This window comes from Rana temporaria (genome assembly GCF_905171775.1).
Source record: "Rana temporaria chromosome 2 unlocalized genomic scaffold, aRanTem1.1 chr2h, whole genome shotgun sequence".
In the NCBI taxonomy this organism is placed as follows: Eukaryota; Metazoa; Chordata; class Amphibia; order Anura; family Ranidae; genus Rana; species Rana temporaria.
Genome location: NW_024404413.1, coordinates 830,881 through 858,466, shown reverse-complemented (window position 1 = coordinate 858,466; position 27,586 = coordinate 830,881). Strand labels below are relative to the sequence as shown.

The 27,586-nt window shown below is 51.1% G+C and overlaps 1 protein-coding gene across 4 annotated transcripts in view; it reads left to right on the top strand.

Annotated features, from left to right (window-relative positions):
• The window catches only part of NUMA1 (nuclear mitotic apparatus protein 1), a 93,759-nt gene that overhangs the window by 48,864 nt on the left and 17,309 nt on the right, over positions 1 to 27,586 (top strand). For all 4 annotated transcript variants that reach the window (XM_040334100.1, XM_040334102.1, XM_040334099.1 and 1 more), the window contains exons 13-18: positions 3,755 to 3,877; positions 8,276 to 11,986; positions 14,916 to 14,957; positions 21,363 to 21,431; positions 21,772 to 21,882; positions 25,331 to 25,561. In XM_040334100.1, the coding sequence (XP_040190034.1) occupies positions 3,755 to 3,877; positions 8,276 to 11,986; positions 14,916 to 14,957; positions 21,363 to 21,431; positions 21,772 to 21,882; positions 25,331 to 25,561 (4,287 nt within the window). The remainder of the gene's footprint in view (positions 1 to 3,754; positions 3,878 to 8,275; positions 11,987 to 14,915; positions 14,958 to 21,362; positions 21,432 to 21,771; positions 21,883 to 25,330; positions 25,562 to 27,586) is intronic.

The following is a 27,586-nucleotide window of genomic DNA, read 5'->3' as shown; positions in this document are numbered from 1 at the left end:
CATATAAACTGGACTCCTTCTATCCAAGGGGGCCTCCATATAAACTGGACTCCTTCTATCCAAGGGGGCCTCCATATAAACTGGACTCCTTCTATCCAAGGGGGCCTCCATATAAACTGGACTCCTTCTATCCAAGGGGGCCTCCATATAAACTGGACTCCTTCTATCCAAGGGGGCCTCCATATAAACTGGACTCCTTCTATCCAAGGGGGCCTCCATATAAACTGGACTCCTTCTATACAAGGGGGCCTCCATATAAACTGGACTCCTTCTATACAAGGGGGCCTCCATATAAACTGGACTCCTTCTATCCAAGGGGGCCTCCATATAAACTGGACTCCTTCTATCCAAGGGGGCCTCCATATAAACTGGACTCCTTCTATCCAAGGGGGCCTCATATAAACTGGACTCCTTCTATACAAGGGGGCCTCCATATAAACTGTACTCCTATACAAGGGGGCCCCATATAAACTGTACGCCTATACAAGGGGGCCCCATATAAACTGTACGCCTATACAAGGGGGCCCCATATAAACTGTACTCCTATACAAGGGGGGCCCCATATAAACTGTACGCCTATACAAGGGGGCCCCATATAAACTGTACTCCTATACAAGGGGGCCTCCATATAAACTGTACGCCTATACAAGGGGGCCTCCATATAAACTGTACTCCTATACAAGGGGGCCCCATATAAACTGTACTCCTATACAAGGGGGCCCCATATAAACTGTACTCCTTCTATACGAGGGGGCCCCATATAAACTGTACTCCTTCTATACGAGGGGGCCTCCATATAAACTGGACTCCTTCTATCCAAGGGGGCCCCCATATAAACTGGACTCCTTCTATACAAGGGGGCCTCCATATAAACTGGACTCCTTCTATCCAAGGGGGCCTCCATATAAACTGGACTCCTTCTATACAAGGGGGCCCCATATAAACTGTACTCCTTCTATCCGAGGGGGCCTCCATATAAACTGTACTCCTTCTATACGAGGGGGCCCCATATAAACTGTACGCCTATACAAGGGGGCCTCCATATAAACTGGACTCCTTCTATACAAGGGGGCCTCCATATAAACTGGACTCCTTCTATACAAGGGGGGGCCTCCATATAAACTGGACTCCTTCTATACAAGGGGGGGCCTCCATATAAACTGGACTCCTTCTATACAAGGGGGGGCCTCCATATAAACTGGACTCCTTCTATACAAGGGGGGGCCTCCATATAAACTGGACTCCTTCTATACAAGGGGGGGCCTCCATATAAACTGGACTCCTTCTATACAAGGGGGGGCCTCCATATAAACTGGACTCCTTCTATACAAGGGGGGGGCCTCCATATAAACTGGACTCCTTCTATACAAGGGGGGGCCTCCATATAAACTGGACTCCTTCTATACAAGGGGGGGCCTCCATATAAACTGGACTCCTTCTATACAAGGGGGGGCCTCCATATAAACTGGACTCCTTCTATACAAGGGGGGGCCTCCATATAAACTGGACTCCTTCTATCCAAGGGGGCCTCCATATAAACTGGACTCCTTCTATACAAGGGGGGCCTCCATATAAACTGGACTCCTTCTATACAAGGGGGGGCCTCCATATAAACTGGACTCCTTCTATACAAGGGGGCCTCCATTTAAACTGGACTCCTTCTATACAAGGGGGGGCCTCCATATAAACTGGACTCCCTTAATACAAGGGGGTCCCATATATACTCCCATAGAGGGGGACCCATGTATAGTCCCTTCCATACAGGGGGGTCCCATATGTGTAGTCCCTTCCATACAGGGGGACTGGACACGTGTAGAATGGCCTTTAGAGGTCGCTGTTTTACATACTTCTAAGTAGGGTTGTCCCGATACTAGTATCGGTATCGGGACCGATTCCGAGTATTTGCGGGAGTACTTGTACTCCCGCAAATACCCCCGATGCCACCCCGCCACCGTTACGCCGCATCCCGCTGCCGCCGACTGGTTAATACGCGCGGGGAACATTACAGCTTTCATTTGAATAGCTGTAATGATTCGCGCCACGCTGCGTATAGACACTCCCCCTTGCTCGGGTGAACTGTCCAATCCCGAGCAAGGGGGAGTGTCTATACGCAGCGCGAATCATTACAGCTATTCAAATGAAAGCTGTAATGTTCCCCGCGCGTATTAACCAGTCGGCGGCAGCGGGATGCAGGTAAGGGGGACATGGCTGGATATGGGGGGGGGGACATGGCTGGATATGGGGGGGGACATGGCTGGATATGGGGGGGGACATGGCTGGATATGGGGGGGGAAATATGGCTGGATATGGGGGGGGGGAATATGGCTGGATATGGGGGGGGGAATATGGCTGGATATGGGGGGGAAATATGGCTGGATATGGGGGGGGACATGGCTGGATATGGGGGGGGACATGGCTGGATATGGGGGGGGAAATATGGCTGGATATGGGGGGGGGGGGGGATATGGCTGGATATGGGGGGGGGAATATGGCTGGATATGGGGGGGGAAATATGGCTGGATATGGGGGGGGACATGGCTGGATATGGGGGGGACATGGCTGGATATGGGGGGGGGACATGGCTGGATATGGGGGGGACATGGCTGGATATGGGGGGGGGGAATATGGCTGGATATGGGGGGGGGGGAAATATGGCTGGATATGGGGGGGGAAATATGGCTGGATATGGGGGGGGGACATGGCTGGATATGGGGGGGGGGGACATGGCTGGATATGGGGAGGGACATGGCTGGATATGGGGGGGGGGGGCCATGGCTGGATATGGGGAGGGGACATGGCTGGATATGGGGGGGACATGGCTGGATATGGGGGGGACATGGCTGGATATGGGGGGGGGGACATGGCTGGATATGGGGAGGGGACATGGCTGGATATGGGGGGGGGCATGGCTGGATATGGGGGGGGGAGACATGGCTGGATATGGGGAGGGGACATGGCTGGATATGGGGGGGGGGACATGGCTGGATATGGGGAGGGGACATGGCTGGATATGGGGGGGGGGGACATGGCTGGATATGGGGAGGGGACATGGCTGGATATGGGGGGGGGGACATGGCTGGATATGGGGAGGGGACATGGCTGGATATGGGGGGGGGGACATGGCTGGATATGGGGGGGGGGACATGGCTGGATATGGGGAGGGGACATGGCTGGATATGGGGGGGGGGGGCATGGCTGGATATGGGGAGGGGACATGGCTGGATATGGGGGGGACTTGGCTGCTTTTGTGGGGGGACATGGCTGCATTTGGGGACACATTTAAAAAAAAGTTTCGGTATCGGCGGGTACTCGTACTTCTAAGAATCTGCTACATAAAAAGGGGGGGGGGGTTCTTCATGCACATATTACAATACCTGTCCAAGCTGGCCAACTGTTTCAAAGTGATCCATCTCCCATTTAAATAATTAAAATATATCCTTGCATATGGCATACTTTTAATGGACATATAGTTACAATATGGGGTATACAGAACAGTGAGCGTGGGGTTAATTGAGAGTCTTGGGTGGGGTTGTTTTTTTTTTTTTTTTTTTTTTAAGCTGCTATGTAAAAAATAAAGCTAAACTCTGCGCATGTCCCTCCTTTCCCTACTCGCTGGTCTGGTGACGCCTCTTCAGGGTTGCCTTTTTCTGGGGCGGGCGTTCTTCCAGCATGTTGGCGAGGAGGGAAAGGAGGGACCGGAGAAGGAAAAACTATAAGAAGATTAAACTTTGACCCATCATTTTGTATTCTACAGAAACTTCTGGAGGAACACAACCAGATCCTGCAAGGCAAGATCTCCACCCTGGAGGATCAGCTGAAGAAAATGGTGGAAAGCGAAGAGACGCAGAAAGGGGAGAGCATGGGCGACGTCCTGAGGGTAACGACACACTAACATTTTCCCGGGGTTCATAACTTCCGCAAGTCATAGGTGTACATTCACATACATTTCACTTCTTCCGGTCTCCTCTCTCCGCCCGCTCTCGGTCTCCTCTCTCCGCCCGCTCTCTGTCTCCTCTCTCCGCCCGCTCTCTGTCTCCTCTCTCCGCCCGCTCTGTCTCCTCTCTCCGCCCGCTCTCTGTCTCCTCTCTCCGCCCGCTCTCTGTCTCCTCTCTCCGCCCGCTCTCTGTCTCCTCTCTGCGACCCCCTCTCTGTCTCCTCTCTGCGACCCCCTCTCTGTCTCCTCTCTGCGACCCCCCTCTCTGTCTCCTCTCTGCGACCCCCTCTCTGTCTCCTCTCTGCGACCCCCTCTCTGTCTCCTCTCTGCGACCCCCTCTCTGTCTCCTCTCTGCGACCCCCCTCTCTGTCTCCTCTCTGCGACCCCCTCTCTGTCTCCTCTCTGCGACCCCCTCTCTGTCTCCTCTCTGCGACCCCCTCTCTGTCTCCTCTCTGCGACCCCCTCTCTGTCTCCTCTCTGCGACCCCCTCTCTGTCTCCTCTCTGCGACCCCCTCTCTGTCTCCTCTCTGCGACCCCCTCTCTGTCTCCTCTCTGCGACCCCCCTCTCTGTCTCCTCTCTGCGACCCCCTCTCTGTCTCCTCTCTGCGACCCCCTCTCTGTCTCCTCTCTGCGACCCCCTCTCTGTCTCCTCTCTGCGACCCCCTCTCTGTCTCCTCTCTGCGCCCCCTCTCTGTCTCCTCTCTGCGCCCCCCCTCTCTGTCTCCTCTCTGCGACCCCCTCTCTGTCTCCTCTCTGCGACCCCCTCTCTGTCTCCTCTCTGCGACCCCCTCTCTGTCTCCTCTCTGCGACCCCCTCTCTGTCTCCTCTCTGCGACCCCCTCTCTGTCTCCTCTCTGCGACCCCCTCTCTGCGACCGCTCTCTGTCTCCTCTGCGACCGCTCTCCGCCCGCTCTCAGAGGGTGAAAAAAAAAAGCATCGGGAACATTTGCGCGAGTACAAGTACTCGCGCAAATGCTCAGTATTGTTACCGATACTAGTATCGGTATCGGGACAACCCTACTCTTCAGGCTAGAGGTAGCGCCGCCACCACCGCCCATTCTCCTTTCAATATATTAACTTTATTTTTTTTTTGACCTTACGGCGAGTGGCTTCCACATGGCCTCCTATGTGCCCTCTTGTCGGAAGCGCCTGTAATAGGGATCTGAGCTCGGCGTCCGCTCTTAGAGAGTGGCAGGTGTGGGGAGCTCGGCACGCCCGGGTGGAACACCGCTGGAGTATCGGAGAAAGCTTCCATGGTGCCGCACCCTGGCGGCGAGGCTGAGGGATTGTGGGTCTTTCGGGTCTCGTGCTGGGAGCCGCCATGTCGGGTACTGGGGAGGCTGCCGGGTAGTCGGCGAAGTACCGCTGTATCTCGCCCTCCGGTCTCGCAGCCGGGGTTGTCCTCTTGTTCCCCCTTCGCTGTCTTCTTCTTTGTGGAGTGCATTCTGGTAATTATCAAGCTGATTTGGGCAGGTAGGGACCGGGAGCTCCGTAGATCCACATCTCTACATGTCCAGATCACGCCCCCTGTGCTGATTATCAGCTTTTGCTGCTAGGACCACCAGGGATGGCCACCACGCTGGACCACCAGGTATGCCACCCTAGACCACCAGTGAAATGCCAATCTGTGCCCAGGCAGCTGCTAATCGGTGCCAATGAAAAATGTCTGCCAGTGCCATCAGTGAAATCTATAAGTACCACCTCATCAGTGCAATATAAATATTTACCGTATTTATCGGGCTATAACGCGCCCCGGCGTATAGCGCGCACCCCCGAACTTGAAGAAAAATTCCTGGAAAAATAAAATACTTAGTTTGGATGCCCCTCGTCGGTGTCTTGCCCGGCAGACGCGTCCGGTCTGGCGTCCTTCTGCGGCCATCGTGGTGTCCTCCCCGCTTCCTGTGCTGAGTTTGAACTACTCAGCCGGCATATACCGAGCGCAGTACACTCGGGTATAGTCGGGCAGGCTCGGCTCCTCTCGCGTAAAGGACGTGACCGCGAGAGGAGCCGAGCCTGCCTGAGTGTACTGCGCTCAGTATATGCCGGCGCAGTGGTTCAAACTCGGCGCGGGTATCGGCGTATATCGCGCACCCACGATTTTTCAGGGCAAAAAAGTGAGCGGTATACGCCGATAAATACGGTATATTAATGTGTATGTGTGGGCGGTCCAGGTGTGGTTACAGATGCGAAATATGAACAAAGCAGATCCCTCTAAAATGAGTACATGTCTCCAGTCCAGAGCACGAAGTGTGATTTCTGTCTGCTGCCTAATTTCTCTATCAGCACGAGTCGCTACTTCTGACAAGTTTTTCTGACACCAAGAGAAAAATGGTGACACGGGAGGGATCTCCAGCAGATTGAGAGCCTCAGCTCTGTTCCTGTGTGGAGGGTGGGGGGGGGTGTCCCTTCCCTTCAACCAGCTCCCAGAGCTTTCCTCACTGGTGTAAGCTCTCTGTTCCTTTTTTTCTGAGCTGAAAGGTTCAGTGTAAATTCTGCACTGCGAACGGCTGTAGGGGAAAGACGGCTGTGGATAAACAGGTACAGCTTTTATGTAGGAGGATTTGTTTCTTCTCTGTGTATCACCTGAGGCCAGTCACTTCACTGGGTATATGGGAGGCTTTACAACCACTTTATGTTTACCTTAGATGGAGGTAAAGTCTTTAACCACTTCCCGCCCGCCGTGACTTTGAGCGGGTATATCTGAACAGGGCCGCCATCAGGAATTATGGTGCCCCTTACACAGCTTCAGGCCCCCTGGAGCAGAGAACGGGGGGGGTGCTGCCGCCTGAAATTGAGAAGTGGGGGGGTGCCCCGAATTGAGAGGGGGGGGGGCCTTTACAAAAAAGAAGAAATAAAATAAAAATATATATTAAAAAAAAGGGGGGTAGCCATCCGGGGCCTTCTGGGCCCTTTAATAAAAAGAAAAAAATATATAGATTTTGTTTTTAAAAAGGAGGGTTGCCATCTGGAGCCCTAGGGACCTTTGGGATATATATATATATATATATATATATATATATATATATATATATATATATATATATATATATATATATATATATATATATATATATATATATATATATATATATATACAAATAATTTTTTTTTATAAAAAGAAATTACAAAAAAGGGGGGTTGCCATTATATATATATATATATAATGGCAACCCCCCTTTTTTGTAATTTCTTTTTATAAAAAAAAATTATTTGTGTATATATATATATATTTATATATTTATATATATTTTTATATTTATATATATATATTTATATATATTTATATATATTTTTATATTTATATATATATATATATATTTTTATATTTATATATATATATATATATTTTTATATTTATATATATATATATATATTTATATATATTTATATATATTTATATATATTTATATATTTATATATATATATATATATATATATTCGAGAGAGAATATTAAAAAAAAAAAAAAAAAAAAATTAAAACAAAAAGGGAGGTTGCCATCCGGGGACCTCTGGGCCCTTTAATAATATATATATATATATATAAAGTAAAAAAATATTGTTTTTATAAAAAAAAAAAGGGGGGGGTTGTCATCCGGGGCCCTGGGGGTCTCCGGACCCCTAAAAAAAAAATTGGCCCTTTAATAAAAAATAATTAAAATATATTAAAATATGTATTTATATAGAGAAATAATATTAAAAAAAAATTAAAAATTTTATAACAAAAAGGGAGGTTGCCATCCGGGGCCCTCTAATAATATATATAAAAATAAAAGTAAAAAAAATTGTTTTTATTAAAAAAAAATGGGGGGTTGTCATCCGGGGCCCTGGGGGTCTCCGGACCCCTAAAAAAAAAAATTGGCCCTTTTAATAAAAAATAAAATTAAAATATATTAAAAAAATATGTATTTTTTTATTAAAAAAGGGGGGGTTGCCATCTGGGGCCCTGGGGACCTCCGAACCCCTAAAAAAAAGGGGGTTGCCATCCGGGGACCTCCGGGCCCCTTACAGGTGTACTGCCTGTACCCCCCTGATGGCGGCCCTGTATCTGAATGATGGTGCAGTGATGGGCATCATTCAGATATCGGCTTCTCTGCACCAGAGAACAAAAATCCTTTGGCAGGTAAAACCGTTACCTTTTTTTATTATATTTCATCTGTGTTTTGTTTTTTACCATTGCATTACGTTTTACCAGTAAATTATGGATTGTGATGCTGAGATTGCCCATTACTAGTGCCAATTTTTGATATGCCTCCATGAGTAGTGATGGCATACTACATTTACACACATTGAATGCTTTGCAGCTCCTGTAAAATTATTGACATTGGCTTTTTTTATTTTTCAGCTGGAAAATTTACAGCAAGAGGTCACATTGCTAAACTCTAAATCAACGGAGCTTCAGGCTCAGATCACACAGTTGGAAGAACAGAAGACGACTGCGGCTGCAGAGGTAGAGTTGCAAAGATCTCGCTTCGAATCGGAAAAGCTTCAGCTACAGGACATCGTCACCAATCTGCAGACCTCTCTGTCGGAAATCTCCTTTCAGAAAGAGAAGCAGGACCAGGAAGCCAGGGTGCAGGAGGAAAGGTTGACGTGTCAGATCACCACGCTCAAGCTGGAGATCACAAAGCTGAAGGCTTCTCTGGCACAGAAGGACGAGGCGCTCGCCTCTCTTCAGCGGGAAGTAGAAGACGAGAAAAGAGAGAGGGGGCAGCTGATGGACACCTTGCAAAAACAAGAGGAGTCTTCCAGAAAGAACATTGAGCAACTCGGCCATCAGGTAGACCATCTCAGCGGCAGTCTGACCATCTCTGAAGGCAAATCGACGGAACTAACTGAAAAACTGAACGGAGCCACCCAAAAAATGACAAGTTTGGAACAAGAACGGGATAAAATTGCTGGTGAAAGAGACTCTGCCTTTAAGGCGTTCGACGATTATAAAATCGATAAAGAAGAACAGTTGCAGACGTTGAGCCAAACCTGTCAAACTTTGAAAAACGATCATCAGCAAAGTTTGGCATCGGTGGAAGATCTGAAAAGAGGAAAAGCGGAGCTTGCATCAAAAGTCGAGGAACTGGATGCTACCATTTCAGGCTTGGTAGCCAAATGCCAGCATCTCGACACCGAGAATGATGCCCAGAGCAAGTCTCATACAGCCGTTTTAGAGTCGCTAAAAACGCAGCTTGCCGAGCAAGAAGCCAAGCTAAAAATCTATGAGCAAAAAGTGTCTGGGATGGAGCTGATGAGCGAAGAGAATGGCCACATTAAAGACAAGTTGTTGTCCTTGGAGGACATGGTTAAAAACTTAGAAGAGCTCTTGGAAAATGAGAAAAAACGTTCAGCCTTACTTGAGAATGAGACGAAGAGGAATTCCATTCTTGAGGGAGATGTCAAGTCACTATGTGAGAGTAGGGACCAAACAATCGCAGAGCTTGCAGAGGAGAAAGCGGCAACCAAGAGACTGGAATCCCAGCTTTGCCAAATGGAGGAGGAACACGGGGCAAAGAGTCAGAACTTGCAGGACAAGCTGTCTGAAACCTCTGATATAATCAAACAACGGGAGGAAGAGATTGAAAAGTTGACCAAGGAAATGGGCAGATGGAAAGATATTGCTGAAAATTCAAGTCAGGTAGAGAAGCAAATTGAATCACTGAAAATAGATTATAAAGAAGTCTGCCAACAGCTGGAGGTAGAAAAGTCTAGAGTGTTAGAAATGGAGGCCAAAGCAAAGACGGACATGTCTTCTCAACTGGAGAAGTTCTCTCACCTGGAATCTGAGCTTTCGGCTGCAAGAACCCAACTTGAGATGAAAGAAACCACCGAGAAAAATCTGCTCCAGTCGGTTCATTCGGCGGAGGAGAAGCTTAGATTGGCTCAGGAGACGGAAACTGAGCAAATTTCACAGCTAGAGAAGAGCCGCAGTAATGCGGCGCAAGATCTTGCCTTGCTGTCCAAAGAGCTTTCTGAAGAGAAGCAGAAAAAAGAAGAGCTGGAATCAACTTTAAGAAAGTTTGAAGAGCAAAAATCTGAAAGAATTCTGTCCTTGGAATCTGAAATTACGAGTATGGAGGCTACGCTTAAAGAGCAGGAAAATGAGACCAAGGCTCTGTCCACACAGCTGGAACTATTGAGGAAAGAGCTAGAGGAGTCGAATCTGAAGCACCAACAAAAACTCGAGGAAAAAGACAATTCTGCGTCTCTGTTGCGCGAGGAGAAGGAAAAAGCCATCGCAGACCTAAAAGCCGAGCAAACCCATAAATTGGAAGCGGACGCTCAGCTACAGAAATCTGTGGATGTGCATAAAAGTGAGTTTTCGGCTCTACAAAACAAGCTTTCCCGTTCTCTTGACCTCATTACCTTGAAGGAGAGTGAGCTGGAGAAACTTTCCAAGGAAGTTGCTGCAAGGGATGAGGCATTACTACTGGAAAAACAATCTTCATCCAAGCTCCACGAAGAGGTGACCAGGCTGAAAGTATTTGAAGAACAAGCTGGAAAGCATGAAGAAGAGGTAAAGCATTTTAAAGAGACCATAAAAGCCACGGAGTCTGAGATTACGGCATTGAAAGAAACTATTGATGAAAAAGAGAATAAGATCCAGCGACTGGGGCGCGATATCCAGGAGATAATTCAAGAAAATGCTTCAATCCGTGAGAACCTGCAAGCTTTGGAAAATGTGGTCAACTCTTTGGAGAGTCGAGTTAAAGATCTAGAGGGAATGTTGCAAGACAGGGAGTTGCGTATGAACCTGGCCCACAAAGAAGCCGCCGAGGCCAGACTTGCAGCCTCTAAAAATGCGTCCTCATCAGAACAGTGGCAAAGGGCTCTCCAGGCTTTGGAATCCGAGATTGAGCAGGAGCGCCAAAAGACGAGCGAGCTCGCCAAACAACTGAAGGAGTCTCAGTCGCTGCAAACTGAGAAAGAATCATCCTTGGAAGCTTTAAAAATCGAGTTGTTCCACAAAGTTCAGGAGTTGGAGCAAAGTCAAAAGGCTTTGAATGAATCCAGCAAGGAACTGTCACGCGTCATGTCGTCGTCGCAAGATGAGGAGAAATCTCTAGCCAAAGCAAAAGAGCAAGTATCGAAACTACAGGAAGAAATTGAGAAGAAGACCGGTCAGGTGGAATCTATGCAAGAGGAGCTGAAGAATGTGACCGCTAAGCTTGCCACCAATGAGAAGAACTTTTTGGAGGCAAAAGAGTCGCTTGAGAGAGAGTCCACCAAAAGCGATGGTCTTGAAACGCAGCTAAAACTAGTTCAAGAAAAGCTGGAAGTATCTGTAAAAGAGCTTACTCAGAAGCAAAGTGCCATCGACAGCCTCAATGCCGACACTTCGAGCTACAAACAAGAGGCGGACAAGCAGAGTTCATCTGTTTTAGGCTTGCAGAAGAAACTGTCCTCTCAAGATGAAACCATAGCAAAACTTGAGCAAGACATCAAGACCTGGCAGGAAAAATGTTCAAAGAAAGAAGAAGAAATGTCTGCTGTTCAGCAACAACTTGCCAACGCTCAACATGCGCTGGAGGAATTGACATCCCTTAAAGGCAGCCATGAGGAAATGAAGACAGAGCAGACTCGAAGAGAGAGCCAATACAAAGAGGAACTGCTGAAGAACCAAAAGATGTCCGAGGGCTTGAAGACAGAGTTGGAAAAGACCAAGTCGGAGGTGGCCTCTCTCTTGTCTTTAAAAGAGTCGTTATCCCAAAAGGAAGCGACTCTGGAAACCCTTCAGAAGGAGAGCAATGATAACCTCAGTAAGATCTCTAAGCTCCAGGAGGAGAACAAGCGGCTAAGTACTGAAAATAAGTCCTTGTCCCAGGCTTCTGATCAAAGTACCAAGAAGACGGAGACAGAGCTGTCCGAGATCCAAGAGAAGCACCACAAGGAGATCGAGTCTCTACAGCAGAGCTACGAAAAGACAGCTTCTGAAAGTAAGCAACAAGTTGATGAACTCAGCCAAAAACTGGAAGCTGTGACCAGCAAGTATGACCACACAAAGTCTAAAGTCTTGGATGAACGGCAGAAGTTCCAAGAAGAAAAGCAGAAGCTGCTTGCCCAGGTAACACGCTCATTAGTTGGGAAGGTCCTTGGGGCTTTAAATAAATTAAAACAATGTGTTTTTTGGTAGTAATGCACAACCTGTTTACAAAACCATAGGCTACAGGTACTCCTTAAAGTGGATGTAAACCCTCAAATTCTTTTATTTTTTTTTAATGTCACAATGTAGAGAATAAGATTTCCTATCATCTGTGCCCAGTCTTGCCACACAGTTAATCCAGCGCTGAGCAATCCTCTTTTATTGTTCAGTGAAATAAGACTTCCAGATAAAGACCAAAGTCCTTGCTTGAGTGACAGGTCGTTTACATATCTCGTGCACTAGCTTGCAGACACATTTCACATCCCCTCCCCTCTCCTCCTCCTCTCACGTCCACCTCTCCCAGGAATTTCTGTCTTTTCCTGTTTTGATTAAATGTTTTCAAAATATGGGGTGATCCACAGTTCAGTGTAAACAGCCATCAGAATATACATAGACAAGAAGCTGTGCATGTCTGCAAGCTAGTGCACGAGATATGTAAATAACCTGTCACTCAAGCAAGGACTTTGGTCTTTATCTTTTAATTCACTGAACAATAAAGAGGATTGCTCAGCGCTGCATTAACGCTGTGTGGCAAGACTGGGCACAGATGATAGGAAATCGTATTCTCTACATTGTGACATCAAAAATAAATTGGGGTTTACATCGACTTTAATTTTTAAATGTATGGATCGGGAATGCCTAGAACCTGTCAGGTTTTTATCGTGGCTTCCTAGTTGTGGGACATCCTAACCACATGTTGCAGATAGCCTGGGTGTGATTGTTGTGGGCAGATCACGACAGTAAGCAAGCTGTTCTTGAGCGCCTTTCATGATGGGTTGTTTACATTGGCATCATGTGATTCGCTATGACCAATCCTAGCAATCGCCTGATACCCAGTTACCAGTCCCTGTAATCCGCTGTGTCCAGTTGACACACGGCGGTCACAGGAGGGGGGCGCGCTCTGCACGCCTAACCCAGAGCTGGCACAAAGACGTATGTATGTGAGCATGCCGCCCTGCTGCAGTATACCGTATATACTCGAGTATAAGCCGAGTTTTTCAGCACTTTTTTTTTTTTGTGTGCTGAAAATGCCCCCCTCAGTCACCTTTTTGCGCCTGATCTCCTGGACTTTGGGGACCCGGTACCGGCCGGGTCTCTTGGGCCCCAAACTTGATACACGTGTAGCCCCACTCTTCCTCTACAAGTGTGCAAAGTTTGTTGTCTGGGGGGAGCCGGTGCCGAGGAGCACCGATTTTCCAAAACGGGCACCCCTTCCATAGATTGACTCCCATTTTAAACGGTCATTTCTCCGGTGACTTTTGGGACCTGGTACCGGCCAGTCGTAGGTCTTCCGGACCCGCATCCTGGCACACATGTAGCCCCATTTCTCCTCTAAAAGTGTGCAAAGTTTGTCTGGGGGACCTACAGGTGGGGAGCACTGATTTTTCAAACCCGGGCACCCCTTTTTATAGATTCCCATGTTAAACTTCAGTCGAGGCATGGGCGCAGTAAGGCATGGGCACAGTGAGGCATGCAGATGGACACCCAAGGCTTATACTCGAGTCAATACGTTTTTTTGTGGTAAAATTAGGTGCCTCGGCTAAGGGTTGGCTTATACTCGTGTATATACGGTAATTGGTTTAAAAGGGGTTTTTGGATCTTCATTCTCTGGGTATTTTATTCTATGGTGCCAATTTAAAAAAAACAGTTGAGCAAAATACATGCTAGGTATCATTTTCATACCTGCACAAAAAAAAATACCTTAACCTGTGTACAGACTGTGGCATCTTTTGGATGCCCGCGACGTTATGTAACTAATAATGCAAATTTGTGAAGTAAAGCAAACATAGGGCCAGATCCACAAAGAGTTACGTCGTATCCACAAAACAAGATACGCCTGAATGTGGGCTAGATCCTACCGATGTACGCCGTCGGATCTTAGGTGCATATTTACGCTGGCCGCTAGGTGGCGCTTCCGTTGATTTCCGCGTAGAGTATGCAAATTGGCTAGATACGCCGATTCTCAAACGTACGGCCGCCCGGCGCAATTTTTTAACGTAGTTTACGTAAGGCTTTTTTCGGCGTAACGTTACCCCTGGCTCTATGAGGCGTACGCAATGTTAAGTATGGACGTCGGGACAGCGTCGAATTTTCAGTCGTTTGCGTAAATCGTTCGCGAATAGGGCTTTGCGCAAGTTATGTACACGTCAAAAGCATTGACTATTTGCAACGTGATTTTGCGCATGCGCACTGGGATACGTCCACGGACGGCGCATGCGCCGTTCGTAAAAAGCATCAATTACGTGGGGTCATACTAGATTAACATACAACACGCCCACTCCAAGCCTACTTTGAATTAGGCGGGCTTACGCCAGCAGATTTACGTTACGCCGGCCCACATATGGGAGCAAGTTCTTTGTGGATACCCTACGAGCCACACTGATTTACGGTGGCGTAGCACATATGAGATGCGCTACGCCCCCGCCTAAATATACGCCTGTTTTTGTGGATCTGGCCCATAATGTGTGATCAGGACTAGAAGATAACCATTTTATTTAGTGGGAGGAGCTTTAATTACCATTTGGAGTGCTTTAAAAACACGTCCAATGCCATATTTCTTTTGAAGCAAGTGTAAACTAACCCTAATACCTTCCAAAAACGATGTCGGTGCCAGTAACTCCCAACATTGGCGTTAATTACTGCCAATCTGCAAAATGCCCATTGGGCACCAAGGGTCTAAGGCCACTTTTACAGTCATGAGGTCACCCTGCGTAGTTTTAGGTGACACGGTGCAGTTGAGTTGTAAAGTGTGTGACTAGCTTTGGGTTTCCAGCAATCATGTATTTGTAGTTTTTCTAAGACAGTCACGTGTTAACTTGTTTTTGTCCATTCCCTGTATCGCGTCTCGCAGGTGGAACAGTTGGAAGCAACAAAAAAGGACCATGCTGAGCAGGTAACAAGCATAAGCGACTCTCGGCTCCAACTCCTTAAACGGTGATGGTGCATGCCGCTAACCTACGCACTTTGCACAGCGCCGTCTCTGGGCTCCGCAGTTTTCCTTGGGAACTGTTTGCCAAAAGGGCCGCATCAGAGCGGCGGGATCGCGTATGGGCGTGTGAGGTTGACGTGCCCTTTCGGTTCCTCATGCGCTTTGTAGATTAATACTGTCTCCAACTCTCTATTTTAATGCTTCCGTGTCAGACAACAGGTTAGAGAAGTTTTTTTTAATTCCTTTGCCATTTTCTGCTTCCAAAACATCAGTGATCTCCCTGTAATTCCTCCTAATTTTATTCTGGCAATTAGCTGACGCTTAGAATACAGTGCGCTAAATGACCCTGACCCTATTCTGTGACCATCAATTCTGTTCTGCTCAAAGGATCATTGCTCAGGGAGGGAACATATAAAGACCTTCTTCCCTTCCCGCCTGTCTTCCTTTCTTCCCTTGCCTCCTTTCTTCCCTTCCCGCCTGTCTTCCTTTCGTCCCTTGCCCGCCTGTCTTCCTTTCGTCCCTTGCCCGCCTGTCTTCCTTTCGTCCCTTGCCCGCCTGTCTTCCTTTCGTCCCTTGCCCGCCTGTCTTCCTTTCGTCCCTTGCCCGCCTGTCTTCCTTTCGTCCCTTGCCCGCCTGTCTATCTTTCGTCCCTTGCCCGCCTGTCTTCCTTTCGTCCCTTGCCCGCCTGTCTTCCTTTCGTCCCTTGCCCGCCTGTCTTCCTTTCGTCCCTTGCCCGCCTGTCTTCCTTTCGTCCCTTGCCCGCCTGTCTTCCTTTCGTCCCTTGCCCGCCTGTCTTCCTTTCGTCCCTTGCCCGCCTGTCTTCCTTTCGTCCCTTGCCCGCCTGTCTTCCTTTCGTCCCTTGCCCGCCTGTCTTCCTTTCGTCCCTTGCCCGCCTGTCTTCCTTTCGTCCCTTGCCCGCCTGTCTTCCTTTCGTCCCTTGCCCGCCTGTCTTCCTTTCGTCCCTTGCCCGCCTGTCTTCCTTTCGTCCCTTGCCCGCCTGTCTTCCTTTCGTCCCTTGCCCGCCTGTCTTCCTTTCGTCCCTTGCCCGCCTGTCTTCCTTTCGTCCCTTGCCCGCCTGTCTTCCTTTCGTCCCTTGCCCGCCTGTCTTCCTTTCGTCCCTTGCCCGCCTGTCTTCCTTTCGTCCCTTGCCCGCCTGTCTTCCTTTCGTCCCTTGCCCGCCTGTCTTCCTTTCGTCCCTTGCCCGCCTGTCTTCCTTTCGTCCCTTGCCCGCCTGTCTTCCTTTCGTCCCTTGCCCGCCTGTCTTCCTTTCGTCCCTTGCCCGCCTGTCTTCCTTTCGTCCCTTGCCCGCCTGTCTTCCTTTCGTCCCTTGCCCGCCTGTCTTCCTTTCGTCCCTTGCCCGCCTGTCTTCCTTTCGTCCCTTGCCCGCCTGTCTTCCTTTCGTCCCTTGCCCGCCTGTCTTCCTTTCGTCCCTTGCCCGCCTGTCTTCCTTTCGTCCCTTGCCCGCCTGTCTTCCTTTCGTCCCTTGCCCGCCTGTCTTCCTTTCGTCCCTTGCCCGCCTGTCTTCCTTTCGTCCCTTGCCCGCCTGTCTTCCTTTCGTCCCTTGCCCGCCTGTCTTCCTTTCGTCCCTTGCCCGCCTGTCTTCCTTTCGTCCCTTGCCCGCCTGTCTTCCTTTCGTCCCTTGCCCGCCTGTCTTCCTTTCGTCCCTTGCCCGCCTGTCTTCCTTTCGTCCCTTGCCCGCCTGTCTTCCTTTCGTCCCTTGCCCGCCTGTCTTCCCTTTCGTCCCTTGCCCGCCTGTCTTCCCTTTCGTCCCTTGCCCGCCTGTCTTCCCTTTCGTCCCTTGCCCGCCTGTCTTCCCTTTCGTCCCTTGCCCGCCTGTCTTCCCTTTCGTCCCTTGCCCGCCTGTCTTCCCTTTCGTCCCTTGCCCGCCTGTCTTCCCTTTCGTCCCTTGCCCGCCTGTCTTCCCTTTCGTCCCTTGCCCGCCTGTCTTCCCTTTCGTCCCTTGCCCGCCTGTCTTCCCTTTCGTCCCTTGCCCGCCTGTCTTCCCTTTCGTCCCTTGCCCGCCTGTCTTCCCTTTCGTCCCTTGCCCGCCTGTCTTCCTTTCGTCCCTTGCCCGCCTGTCTTCCTTTTCTTCCTTTCTTCTCTTCCCTTCCCGCCCACATGGCCCATTAACTTGGTCCTAAAAGGGGACAGGAAATAACTCCCAGGTCACTTGACCACTGTGGCTGCAGCAGTGGTCACGTGATCGGGAGCTCATCCATTCAGTTATCGATCATAACTAGACCAGGAACTGTTGGTGACTATTTTGTCGTTCTCAGAAGATGCACAGTCAGGCATTCTGCTAGTAGCTTCCAGAGTTAAAACCAATGCTCTCATTAACAGAGCTGTTATGACACACCCCCTCTCTTCCTCCTCACTGTCTGTTACTCTGCTCTGCCAGTACAGAGCTGTTATGACACGCCCCCTCTTCTGCACTATCTGTTACTCTGCTCTGCCAGTACAGAGCACTGTAGAGAAGGGCAAGAGGCAGGATTTTCGATAACACTGATGTTCTGACACGCCCCCCTCTCTTCCTCAGCAATACATAAGGGGTGTGTCTGTTACTCAGCTCTGCCAGTACAGGGCACAGTAGAAACATTTTTCACTAAAAGTGAAAGATAAATCTAAGGGCGTTTCCAAGAAAAAAATCAGCCATTAAGCCTTTCTCAGCTTTTTAGTACTGTATGTGTCCCCATTTTGGGGGACTTTCCCCTCCCTGGCTGTTTGGTATCAGACATAACAAAGCATTAAGGGAAATTTTCCCCAATGGGGACACCGGAAGAAAACTCGCACAACCGCTATATGCAGTGCAGGGTGGTCAGGCCTTGATGCCCAGCTGCAGCCACCCTTGTCTTGACCTGGGGAGCTCCTATCAAAAGTCCAATCCCGATACTATTCGCCAGCTTGGTGGGAGTTTTGAGATCACATTCTTTTGGGGTTCTAGGGGAGGTGGTGGGTGTGGTTATAAAATCTGCCCTTGAAGCCTGACCCTCTTCACCCCCCCCCCCCCATATCTGGCCCTCCCTTACCCATTCCCATCCCCCTTCCTGACTCTCCCTTCCACACTGGCATGGTTGTCTATGAAATTATAATGTAATGGGGAGGGAAGAGCTTGCATGAAACCCGCAAACAGTTTTCAATGAAAACGGCAGCATAGCATGTTACTGTCTTTGAGTGTCCATTTTGGTGTGGATTTCCCAGAGGTGAGCACAGGACAGTTGGTGGTATGCTGGTAGTTTTCCCCTTTTGTTCCAGATTTTAATTATTAACCTCCACGCTATGATGAGTTTAATATTCCTGCATGAACCCTAATCTATGCTTTACTCTGATTCTGACTTTCTGTGCTGCATGTATAATCTGAGGAGGGGTGGAGGGTTACTCATGTCAGGATTTCTTCTAACTGGGAGACGGGCGCTCCCCCGTGCCTCCCCTTAACTGGGAGACGGGCGCTCCCCCGTGCCTCCCCTTAACTGGGAGACGGGCGCTCCCCCGTGCCTCCCCTTAACTGGGAGACGGGCGCTCCCCCGTGCCTCCCCTTAACTGGGAGACGGGCGCTCCCCCCGTGCCTCCCCTTAACTGGGAGACGGGCGCTCCCCCGTGCCTCCCCTTAACTGGGAGACGGGCGCTCCCCCCGTGCCTCCCCTTAGCTGGGAGACGGGCGCTCCCCCCCGTGCCTCCCCTTAGCTGGGAGACGGGCGCTCCCCCCGTGCCTCCCCTTAGCTGGGAGACGGGCGCTCCCCCCGTGCCTCCCCTTAGCTGGGAGACGGGCGCTCCCCCGTGCCTCCCCTTAGCTGGGAGACGGGCCCTCCCCCCTGTGCCCTCCCCTCAGCTGGGAGACGGGCCCTCCCCCCTGTGCCCTCCCCTCAGCTGGGAGACGGGCCCTTCTCCGTGCCTCCCCTTAGCTGGGAGACGGGCCCTTCTCCGTGCCTCCCCTTAGCTGGGAGACGGGCCCTTCTCCGTGCCTCCCCTTAGCTGGGAGACGGGCCCTTCTCCGTGCCTCCCCTTAGCTGGGAGACGGGCCCTCCCCCCGTGCCCTCCCCTTAGCTGGGAGACGGGCCCTCCCCCCTGTGCCCTCCCCTCAGCTGGGAGACGGGCCCTCCCCCCTGTGCCTCCCCTTAGCTGGGAGACGGGCCCTTCTCTGTGCCTCCCCTTAGCTGGGAGACGGGCCCTTCTCTGTGCCTCCCCTTAGCTGGGAGACGGGCCCTTCTCCGTGCCTCCCCTTAGCTGGGAGACGGGCCCTTCTCCGTGCCTCCCCTTAGCTGGGAGACGGGCTGAGGAGGGGTGGAGGGTTACTCATGTCAGGATTTCTTCTAACTGGGAGACGGGCGCTCCCCCGTGCCTCCCCTTAACTGGGAGACGGGCGCTCCCCCGTGCCTCCCCTTAACTGGGAGACGGGCGCTCCCCCGTGCCTCCCCTTAACTGGGAGACGGGCGCTCCCCCGTGCCTCCCCTTAACTGGGAGACGGGCGCTCCCCCGTGCCTCCCCTTAACTGGGAGACGGGCGCTCCCCCGTGCCTCCCCTTAACTGGGAGACGGGCGCTCCCCCGTGCCTCCCCTTAACTGGGAGACGGGCGCTCCCCCGTGCCTCCCCTTAACTGGGAGACGGGCGCTCCCCCGTGCCTCCCCTTAACTGGGAGACGGGCGCTCCCCCCGTGCCTCCCCTTAACTGGGAGACGGGCGCTCCCCCCGTGCCTCCCCTTAACTGGGAGACGGGCGCTCCCCCCGTGCCTCCCCTTAGCTGGGAGACGGGCGCTCCCCCCGTGCCTCCCCTTAGCTGGGAGACGGGCGCTCCCCCCGTGCCTCCCCTTAGCTGGGAGACGGGCGCTCCCCCGTGCCTCCCCTTAGCTGGGAGACGGGCCCTCCCCCCTGTGCCCTCCCCTTAGCTGGGAGACGGGCCCTCCCCCCGTGCCCTCCCCTTAGCTGGGAGACGGGCCCTTCTCTGTGCCTCCCCTTAGCTGGGAGACGGGCCCTTCTCTGTGCCTCCCCTTAGCTGGGAGACGGGCCCTTCTCTGTGCCTCCCCTTAGCTGGGAGACGGGCCCTTCTCTGTGCCTCCCCTTAGCTGGGAGACGGGCCCTTCTCCGTGCCTCCCCTTAGCTGGGAGACGGGCCCTTCTCCGTGCCTCCCCTTAGCTGGGAGACGGGCCCTCCCCCCGTGCCCTCCCCTTAGCTGGGAGACGGGCCCTCCCCCCGTGCCCTCCCCTTAGCTGGGAGACGGGCCCTCCCCCCGTGCCTCCCCTTAGCTGGGAGACGGGCCCTCCCCTTAGCTGGGAGACGGGCCCTCCCCCCGTGCCCTCCCCTTAGCTGGGAGACGGGCCCTCCCCCCGTGCCCTCCCCTTAGCTGGGAGACGGGCCCTCCCCCCGTGCCCTCCCCTTAGCTGGGAGACGGGCCCTCCCCCCGTGCCCTCCCCTTAGCTGGGAGACGGGCCCTCCCCCCGTGCCTCCCCTTAGCTGGGAGACGGGCCCTCCCCCCCGTGCCCTCCCCTTAGCTGGGAGACGGGCCCCCCCCCCGTGCCCTCCCCTTAGCTGGGAGACGGGCCCTCCCCCCGTGCCCTCCCCTTAGCTGGGAGACGGGCCCTCCCCCCGTGCCCTCCCCTTAGCTGGGAGACGGGCCCTCCCCCCGTGCCCTCCCCTTAGCTAGGAGACGGGCCCTCCCCCCGTGCCCTCCCCTTAGCTGGGAGACGGGCCCTCCCCCCGTGCCCTCCCCTTAGCTGGGAGACGGGCCCTCCCCCCGTGCCCTCCCCTTAACTGGGAGACGGGCCCTCCCTCCGTGCCTCCCCTTAGCTGGGAGACGGGCCCTCCCCCTAAAATGCTTTCCTATTTTCAGCCTATAAAACATTGAGTTCATCTTTGCAACATATTCACATTTTTTTTTTTTTCCGTTTTTAAAAATGCTGCATGTACAGCAAAACTCCAGACGGTCTGCCAAAAATCCAGTGAGCTCCTAACTTCCTGTAGTCGGCTGACAACTTTTCTCTACTGCAAGGAGAGGAGGTGGTGTGTTCTTGGTATGACTTCCTGTATACCTCTATGGCAGGGCTCGACAAAATCCGGGCGCCCGGTCGCAATTGCGACAAGAAATTGTGACCTGGCGCCCGCCGTTAATTGAGGCCGCGGCTTTGCGGACGGGGCGCGTTTTCTGCCTCCTAACTTTTTTAGCTGGCTCCTAGATTCCAAGCAAATTTGTCAAACCCTGGCCTATGGAGGTTACAATGACCAAATAGCATGCTCCCCCAAGTTCCTACAGATTTTATGAGGCCTGCGCCTGACATGAGTAGACTTCCTTGCCCTGAACCCTCCCTGTCCTCCTGTCCCATGTATGTGTGACCTGCTTCCCCGGCTTTGTATGATATGACCCGGCATTGTCACCTTACAGGTTCAGGAGCTGAACAAGCAGATAAGCCAGCAGGAGAAGACCATTCGGAGCCAGCAACAGAAGCTTAAGGTACGATGTAGAGCCCGTCGCCAATCTGACCACCATGCTACGGAATTTCTATGGTACTTCCTGTATTCCTGGCCCCCGTTTTATGTGGTCGGTTCACCCCTGAAGTATTTCAGCTATGGGTTGAGTCGGTTGGGCTGATGCCCAATAGTTCAGCTACTCCAGCAATACCCAGACACACGTTTTTAGGCCATGGAGCAAATTTTCCAAGTGGTGAAAATAATTTACCCCAGACCTATTGGGGAAGGCTGAACCCAGAACAGAAATATCATTGGGGGGGGGGGGGGGGGTCTGTCTTTTTCATGGGGAATGTGGGCTGACTTCTATGTGTTCTGTTGTGCAGAAGGAAAGCGATGCTCTTGAGGAGGAGGTGGAGAAGAAGCAGAGGAGGTTGGTGGAGCTGGAGAAAGAGCTAAAGCAGCAGACTACGGCTGCGGAGCACTACAAATTACAGGTGAGCTCTTTTTTTTTTTTGTATTGGCCTAGATCAGGGCTCGACAAATCCCGGTCGCCATGGCGACTAGAAATGGTGTCCTGGCAAATTGGCTTGGAAGGTGGGCAAAAAAAATGGCGCCATCTGGTGGTGGCCGTTGGTATTACAAGTTATTACCACCAGATGTGTAAGCTGGCGCCATTTGGTGGTGGCCGTTGGTATTACAAGTTAAGCATTACAAGTTAAACAGCAATTCTAATGTAATTTTTCACTATTTTCACTGCCATCTTCTTCCCTCTAATTAGAACCCCCAAACATATATATTTTTTATCCTAACACCCTAGAGAATAAAATGGCGATCGTTGCAATACTTTCTGTCACGCCATATTTGCGCAGCGGTCTTACAAGCGCACTTTTTTAGGAAAAAAATTACACTTTTTTTAATTAAAAAATAAGACAACACTATAAGTTATCCCCATTTTTTTTTTTTTTTTTTTTTATATTGTGAAAGATAATGTTACGCCGAGTAAATTGATACCCAACATGTCACGCTTCAAAATTGCGTCCGCTCATGGAATGTCGACAAACTTTTACCATTTAAAATCTTCATAGGCGACGTTTAAAAAAATCTACAGGTTGCATGTTTTGAGTTACAGAGGAGGACTAGGGCTAGAATTATTGTTCTCGCTCTACCGATCGCGGCGATACCTCACATGTGTGGTTTGAACACCGTTTACATATGCGGGCGCCGCTCACGTAGGTGTTCGCTTCTGCGCGCAAGCTCGTCGGGACGGGGCGCGTTTTCTGGCTCCTAACTTTTTTAGCTGGCTCCTAGATTCCAAGCAAATTTGTCAACCCCTGGCCTAGATTACCTAGCGTGTCTTTGAACGCTCTATATACAGCTGTGCGCAAAAGTTTGCACCCCCTGTCAGAAATCGTGAAATATTGGCATGGATATTGAAAATATGACCATGCCAGAAAACGGAAGGATTTCCCACCTTAACCACTTCAGCCCTGGACTATTGTGTTGCTAAAGGACTTTCCGTAACCTTTACTCAATGAGTTTGTTCGCTCTCATGTGAATGCGCTGAGCAGGCTAGATACTGGGCCCATTGGGAGCAGAAAAGAACTGCCAAAAGACCTGCGCATCAAGGTAATAGAACTTTATGAAGGATATAAAAAGATATCAAAATGCCTTGAATATGACGGCGAGTGCTGTTCTATCACATGGTTGTAAAGTCTTTTTAACCACTTAAAGGGGTTTTCCAGCCATTTTTTAAGTTTATTAAAAGTCAGCAGCTACAAAAAGTGTAGCTGCTGGCTTTTAATAAACATACACTTACCTGCTCCACTGCTCCAGCGACGCGCCGGCCGGGGCTCCGCTCCTCGCCGTCCAGCGTCTTCATTCCTAGTGTGGGCACCCGGCAGTGACAGCTTTCGGCTTCACGGCCGGGCACCCACTGATTGGACAGGCGCTCGCCTACAGGGAGGGGCTGTGAAAAGGCGATTAAGCTAATCGCCTTTCCAGCCCCTCGGCGGAAGAAGGAAGTGGGACAGGAAGTCCCCTTCTCCTGAAGCCCCCACTCCCCCTCCCCCCCCCCCCCCCAAAAAAAAAAAAAAATTACATGCCAAATGTGGCATGTAAGGGGGCGAGGAGTGGGTTAAGCGGAAGTTACATTTTTAGGTGGAACTCCGCTTTAAGCCCCGGACCATATTGCTGGTCAGAGACCAGAGCACTTTTTGCGATTCGGCACTGCGTTGCTTTAGCTGACAATTGTGCGGTCGTGCGACGTGGCTCCCAAACAAACTTCCTGACGTCCCCTTTTTTTTTTCTCCCCACAAATCGAGCTTTCTTTTGTTGGTATTTGATCACCTCTGCGGTTTTTATTTTTTGCGCTAAAAAACAAAAATAGAGCAACAATTTTGAAAAAAAAATGCAATATTTTTTACTTTTTGTTATAATAAATATCCCCCAAAAAATCTATAAACGATTTTCCTCAGTTTTAGGCCGATACGTATTCTTCTACATATTTCTGGTAAAAAAAAAAAACGCAATAAGCGTTTAATGATTGGGTTGCGCAAAAGTTATAGCGTCTACAAAATGAGGGATAGTTGTATGGTGTTTTTATTAATAATGTTATATATTTTTTACTAGTATCAGCAACATTTTTTTTTATTTTTTTTTTTTCTATCGTGACTGCGACATTATGGCGGACACATCGGACACTTTTGACACCATTTTGGGACCATTTGTCATTTTTACAGCGATCAGTCCTATAAAAATGCACTGATTACTGTAAAAATTACACTGGCAGTGAAGGGGTTAACCTGTACGGGGCGCTGAAGGGGTTAAGTGTGACCTAAGGGAGTGATTCTTGCTCTGTGGGGGCGTGGCTGGGCGTGTGACGTCATTGATCGTCGTTCCCTATGACAGGGAACAGACGATCAGTGACTCTCATTAGGAAGAACAGGGAAAGGTTTGTTTACACTGACCTCTCCCCGTTTTACAGCTCTGTGACCCGATCGCGGGACACTGGTGTCGATCGGGTCACGCGGGCGCGGTCACAGAGCTCAGGACCGTGTCGCGAGATCTTGACACGCTTGGGACACAGTCGTAATATACATATATACTGGGCCAATTTGGACAGGATCCAATTTACCTACCAGCATGTCTGTGGGAGGAAACCGGAAGAACCCGGAGGAAACCCACGCAGACCCAGGGAGAACATGCAAACTCCAAGCAGATGGTGTCATGGTTCGGGATTTGAATCAGCGACCCTTTTGCTGCTAGGTGAAAGTGCTAACCACTACACCGCTGTTCTGCCTGTCTGTGCCATGCTGTCGACGTATATAGTCGTGCGCTGGTCAGCAAGCAGTTGAGGATAGTGATCATATGAAGCCATGTATTATCACATAGTAATTTTGTCTCCTTTTTTTAAATCCTAATAACAGAAATCGCCCAAATGGCCCTGATAAAGTTTTCATCCCCTGGAATGTTTGGCCCTGGTACAGACACACAAGGCGACACACACAGGTTAAAATGGCAATAAACGGTTACTTTCCGTAACCTTTACTCAATGAGTTTGTTAGCTTTCACGTGAATGCGCTGAGCAGGCTAGATACTGGGCCATTGGGAGCAGAAAAGAACTGCCAAAAGACCTGCGTAACAAGGTAATAGAACTTTATGAAGGATATAAAAAGATATCGAAAAGCCTTGAATATGACGGCGAGTGCTGTTCTATCACATGGTAGTAAAGTCTTTTTAAAAACTTGTACCTACAGGTAAGCCTATAATACCTGTAGGTACAAGCCGGGGTGTCTGCGAAGGTCCTATTCTCTGCGACTGTTGGTTTTGTGCCCATGTTGAATAAATTAAGGGTGCCCCACCCCATACCCACAATTGGCTGCCCATGCAATAAGCGCCAGTTGAAATTGTCTCCGGTCATGTAACCTCGGTTTCTGTCCCCAGTCGGAAAAATGCAAGATACACTATGATGCCAAGAAAGAGCTGAACGATGAACTGAGCGACAAGCTTCAAGCCATCACCCGGGAGCAGGAGCATCTGCACAAGGAGAACGAGGAGCTCAAGAAGGAGTCGGAACGGATCAACAAAGAGCTCCAACTATCTCTGCTCCAAGCCAAGGAGGCCGAGCAGAACTGCAAGACCCTGACCAGCCAAGTCCGCACTCTGGAGGCTCAGGTGAGATTCTGGCCGCCACTGCTCAGTGTTATTGGCTATTGTACCTGCTGCTGCCCAGTAGTGATGAGCTCAGGTGAGATTCTGGCCGCCACTGCTCAGTGTTATTGGCTATTGTACCTGCTGCTGCCCAGTAGTGATGAGCTCAGGTGAGCTTCTGGCCGCCGCTGCTCAGTGTTATTGGCTATTGTATCTGCTGCTGCCCAGTAGTGATGAGCTCGGGTGTCCTCCAAACTGCTGCTGTGTCTTTGTACTCCAGTGAGCTGTTGGCTGGGTCCCCCCCCCCCCCCCCCCCACCCCGCAGCTTATTGGAGTACGAAGAAGTGGAAGTGCGGGTTAGAGAGGAGTTTGGAAGATGCCCCAAGGTCGTCTCTACTGCCCAGGAAGGGCAGCCTCTTTGTAGCAGGGAGAGCAGAAGGAAATCGAATAGAATGTGTTCATCTCACTAGCAGAGCTAGGAGCACTGAACTAGTCACAGGGAGGTTCATTGCAGGGATCATAAAAGTAAAGGAGGGCACAGGGACCGACGGGATTGAAGGGGGGGGGGAGGCAGGTCGCAGGGTTTGGAAGGGGGGGGAAAGGCAGGGATTGGAAGGGAAGGGGGAAAGGCAGGTCGCAGGGATTGGAAGGGGGGAAAAGGCAGGTCGCAGGGATTGGAAGGGGGGAAAAGGCAGGTCACAGGGAAGGGGGGAAAGGCAGGTCGCAGGGATTGAAAGGGAAGGGGGGAAAGGCAGGTCGCAGGGATTGGAAGCGGGGGAAAAGGCAGGTTGCAGGGATTGGCAGGGAAGGGGGGAAAGGCAGGTCGCAGGGATTGGCAGGGAAGGGGGGAAAGGCAGGTCGCAGGGATGGGAAGGGGGAAAAGGCAGGTCGCAGGGATTGGAAGGGGGAAAAGGCAGGGATTGGATTGGAAGGGGGAAAAGGCAGGTCGCAGGGATTGGAAGGGGGAAAAGGCAGGGATTGGAAGGGGGAAAAGGCAGGGATTGGATTGGAAGGGGGAAAAGGCAGGGATTGGATTGGAAGGGGGGAAAGGCAGGGATTGGATGGGAAGGGGGGAAAGGCAGGTCGCAGGGATTGGAAGGGGGGAAAGGCAGGTCGCAGGGATTGGAAGGGGGGAAAGGCAGGTCGCAGGGATGGGAAGGGGGGAAAGGCAGGTCGCAGGGATTGGAAGGGGGGAAAGGCAGGTCGCAGGGATGGGAAGGGGGAAAAGGCAGGTCGCAGGGATTGGAAGGGGGAAAAGGCAGGGATTGGATTGGAAGGGGGGGAAAAGGCAGGTCGCAGGGATTGGCAGGGGGGAAAGGCAGGTCGCAGGGATGGGAAGGGGGGAAAGGCAGGTCGCAGGGATGGGAAGGGGGGAAAGGCAGGTCGCAGGGATGGGAAGGGGGGGAAAGGCAGGTCGCAGGGATGGGAAGGGGGGAAAGGCAGGTCGCAGGGATGGGAAGGGGGGGAAAGGCAGGTCGCAGGGATGGGAAGGGGGGAAAGGCAGGTCGCAGGGATGGGAAGGGGGGAAAGGCAGGTCGCAGGGATGGGAAGGGGGGGAAAGGCAGGTCGCAGGGATTGGCAGGGAAGGGGGGAAATGCAGGTCGCAGGGATTGAAAGGGAAGGGTGGAAAGGCAGGGATTGAAAGGGGTGGGAAAGACAAGTCGCAGGGATTGAAAGGGAAGATGGGGAAGGTTGCAGGGACCAAAAGGGTTGCAGGCCCCTCTTGAGAAGCCCCACCTTCCTTCTGAAGGCAGTGTGTCCTTGTTGCGTGTTCTTTCCCACATGCTATTAGCTGGGGAACATCTCAGAAAGGTCACTGATTGGTGGAGGTGTGACATTAGCAGTCTTCTATAGATGGGTGGAGCTAACCTGATAGAACTCAATGGGGCTGTCCATTGGCATCTCTTCCCAGGCCCACCTGCTGACCCTGGGCCCGGTACAGATCTCCAGCAGCCCTGATCGTTTCGTCGTCGTCGTCTTCTTCTTTTTCTTCTTCTTCTTTCGTCGTCTCACAGAACAGGGGGATGGAAAAGATGTTCAGCTGTCAGA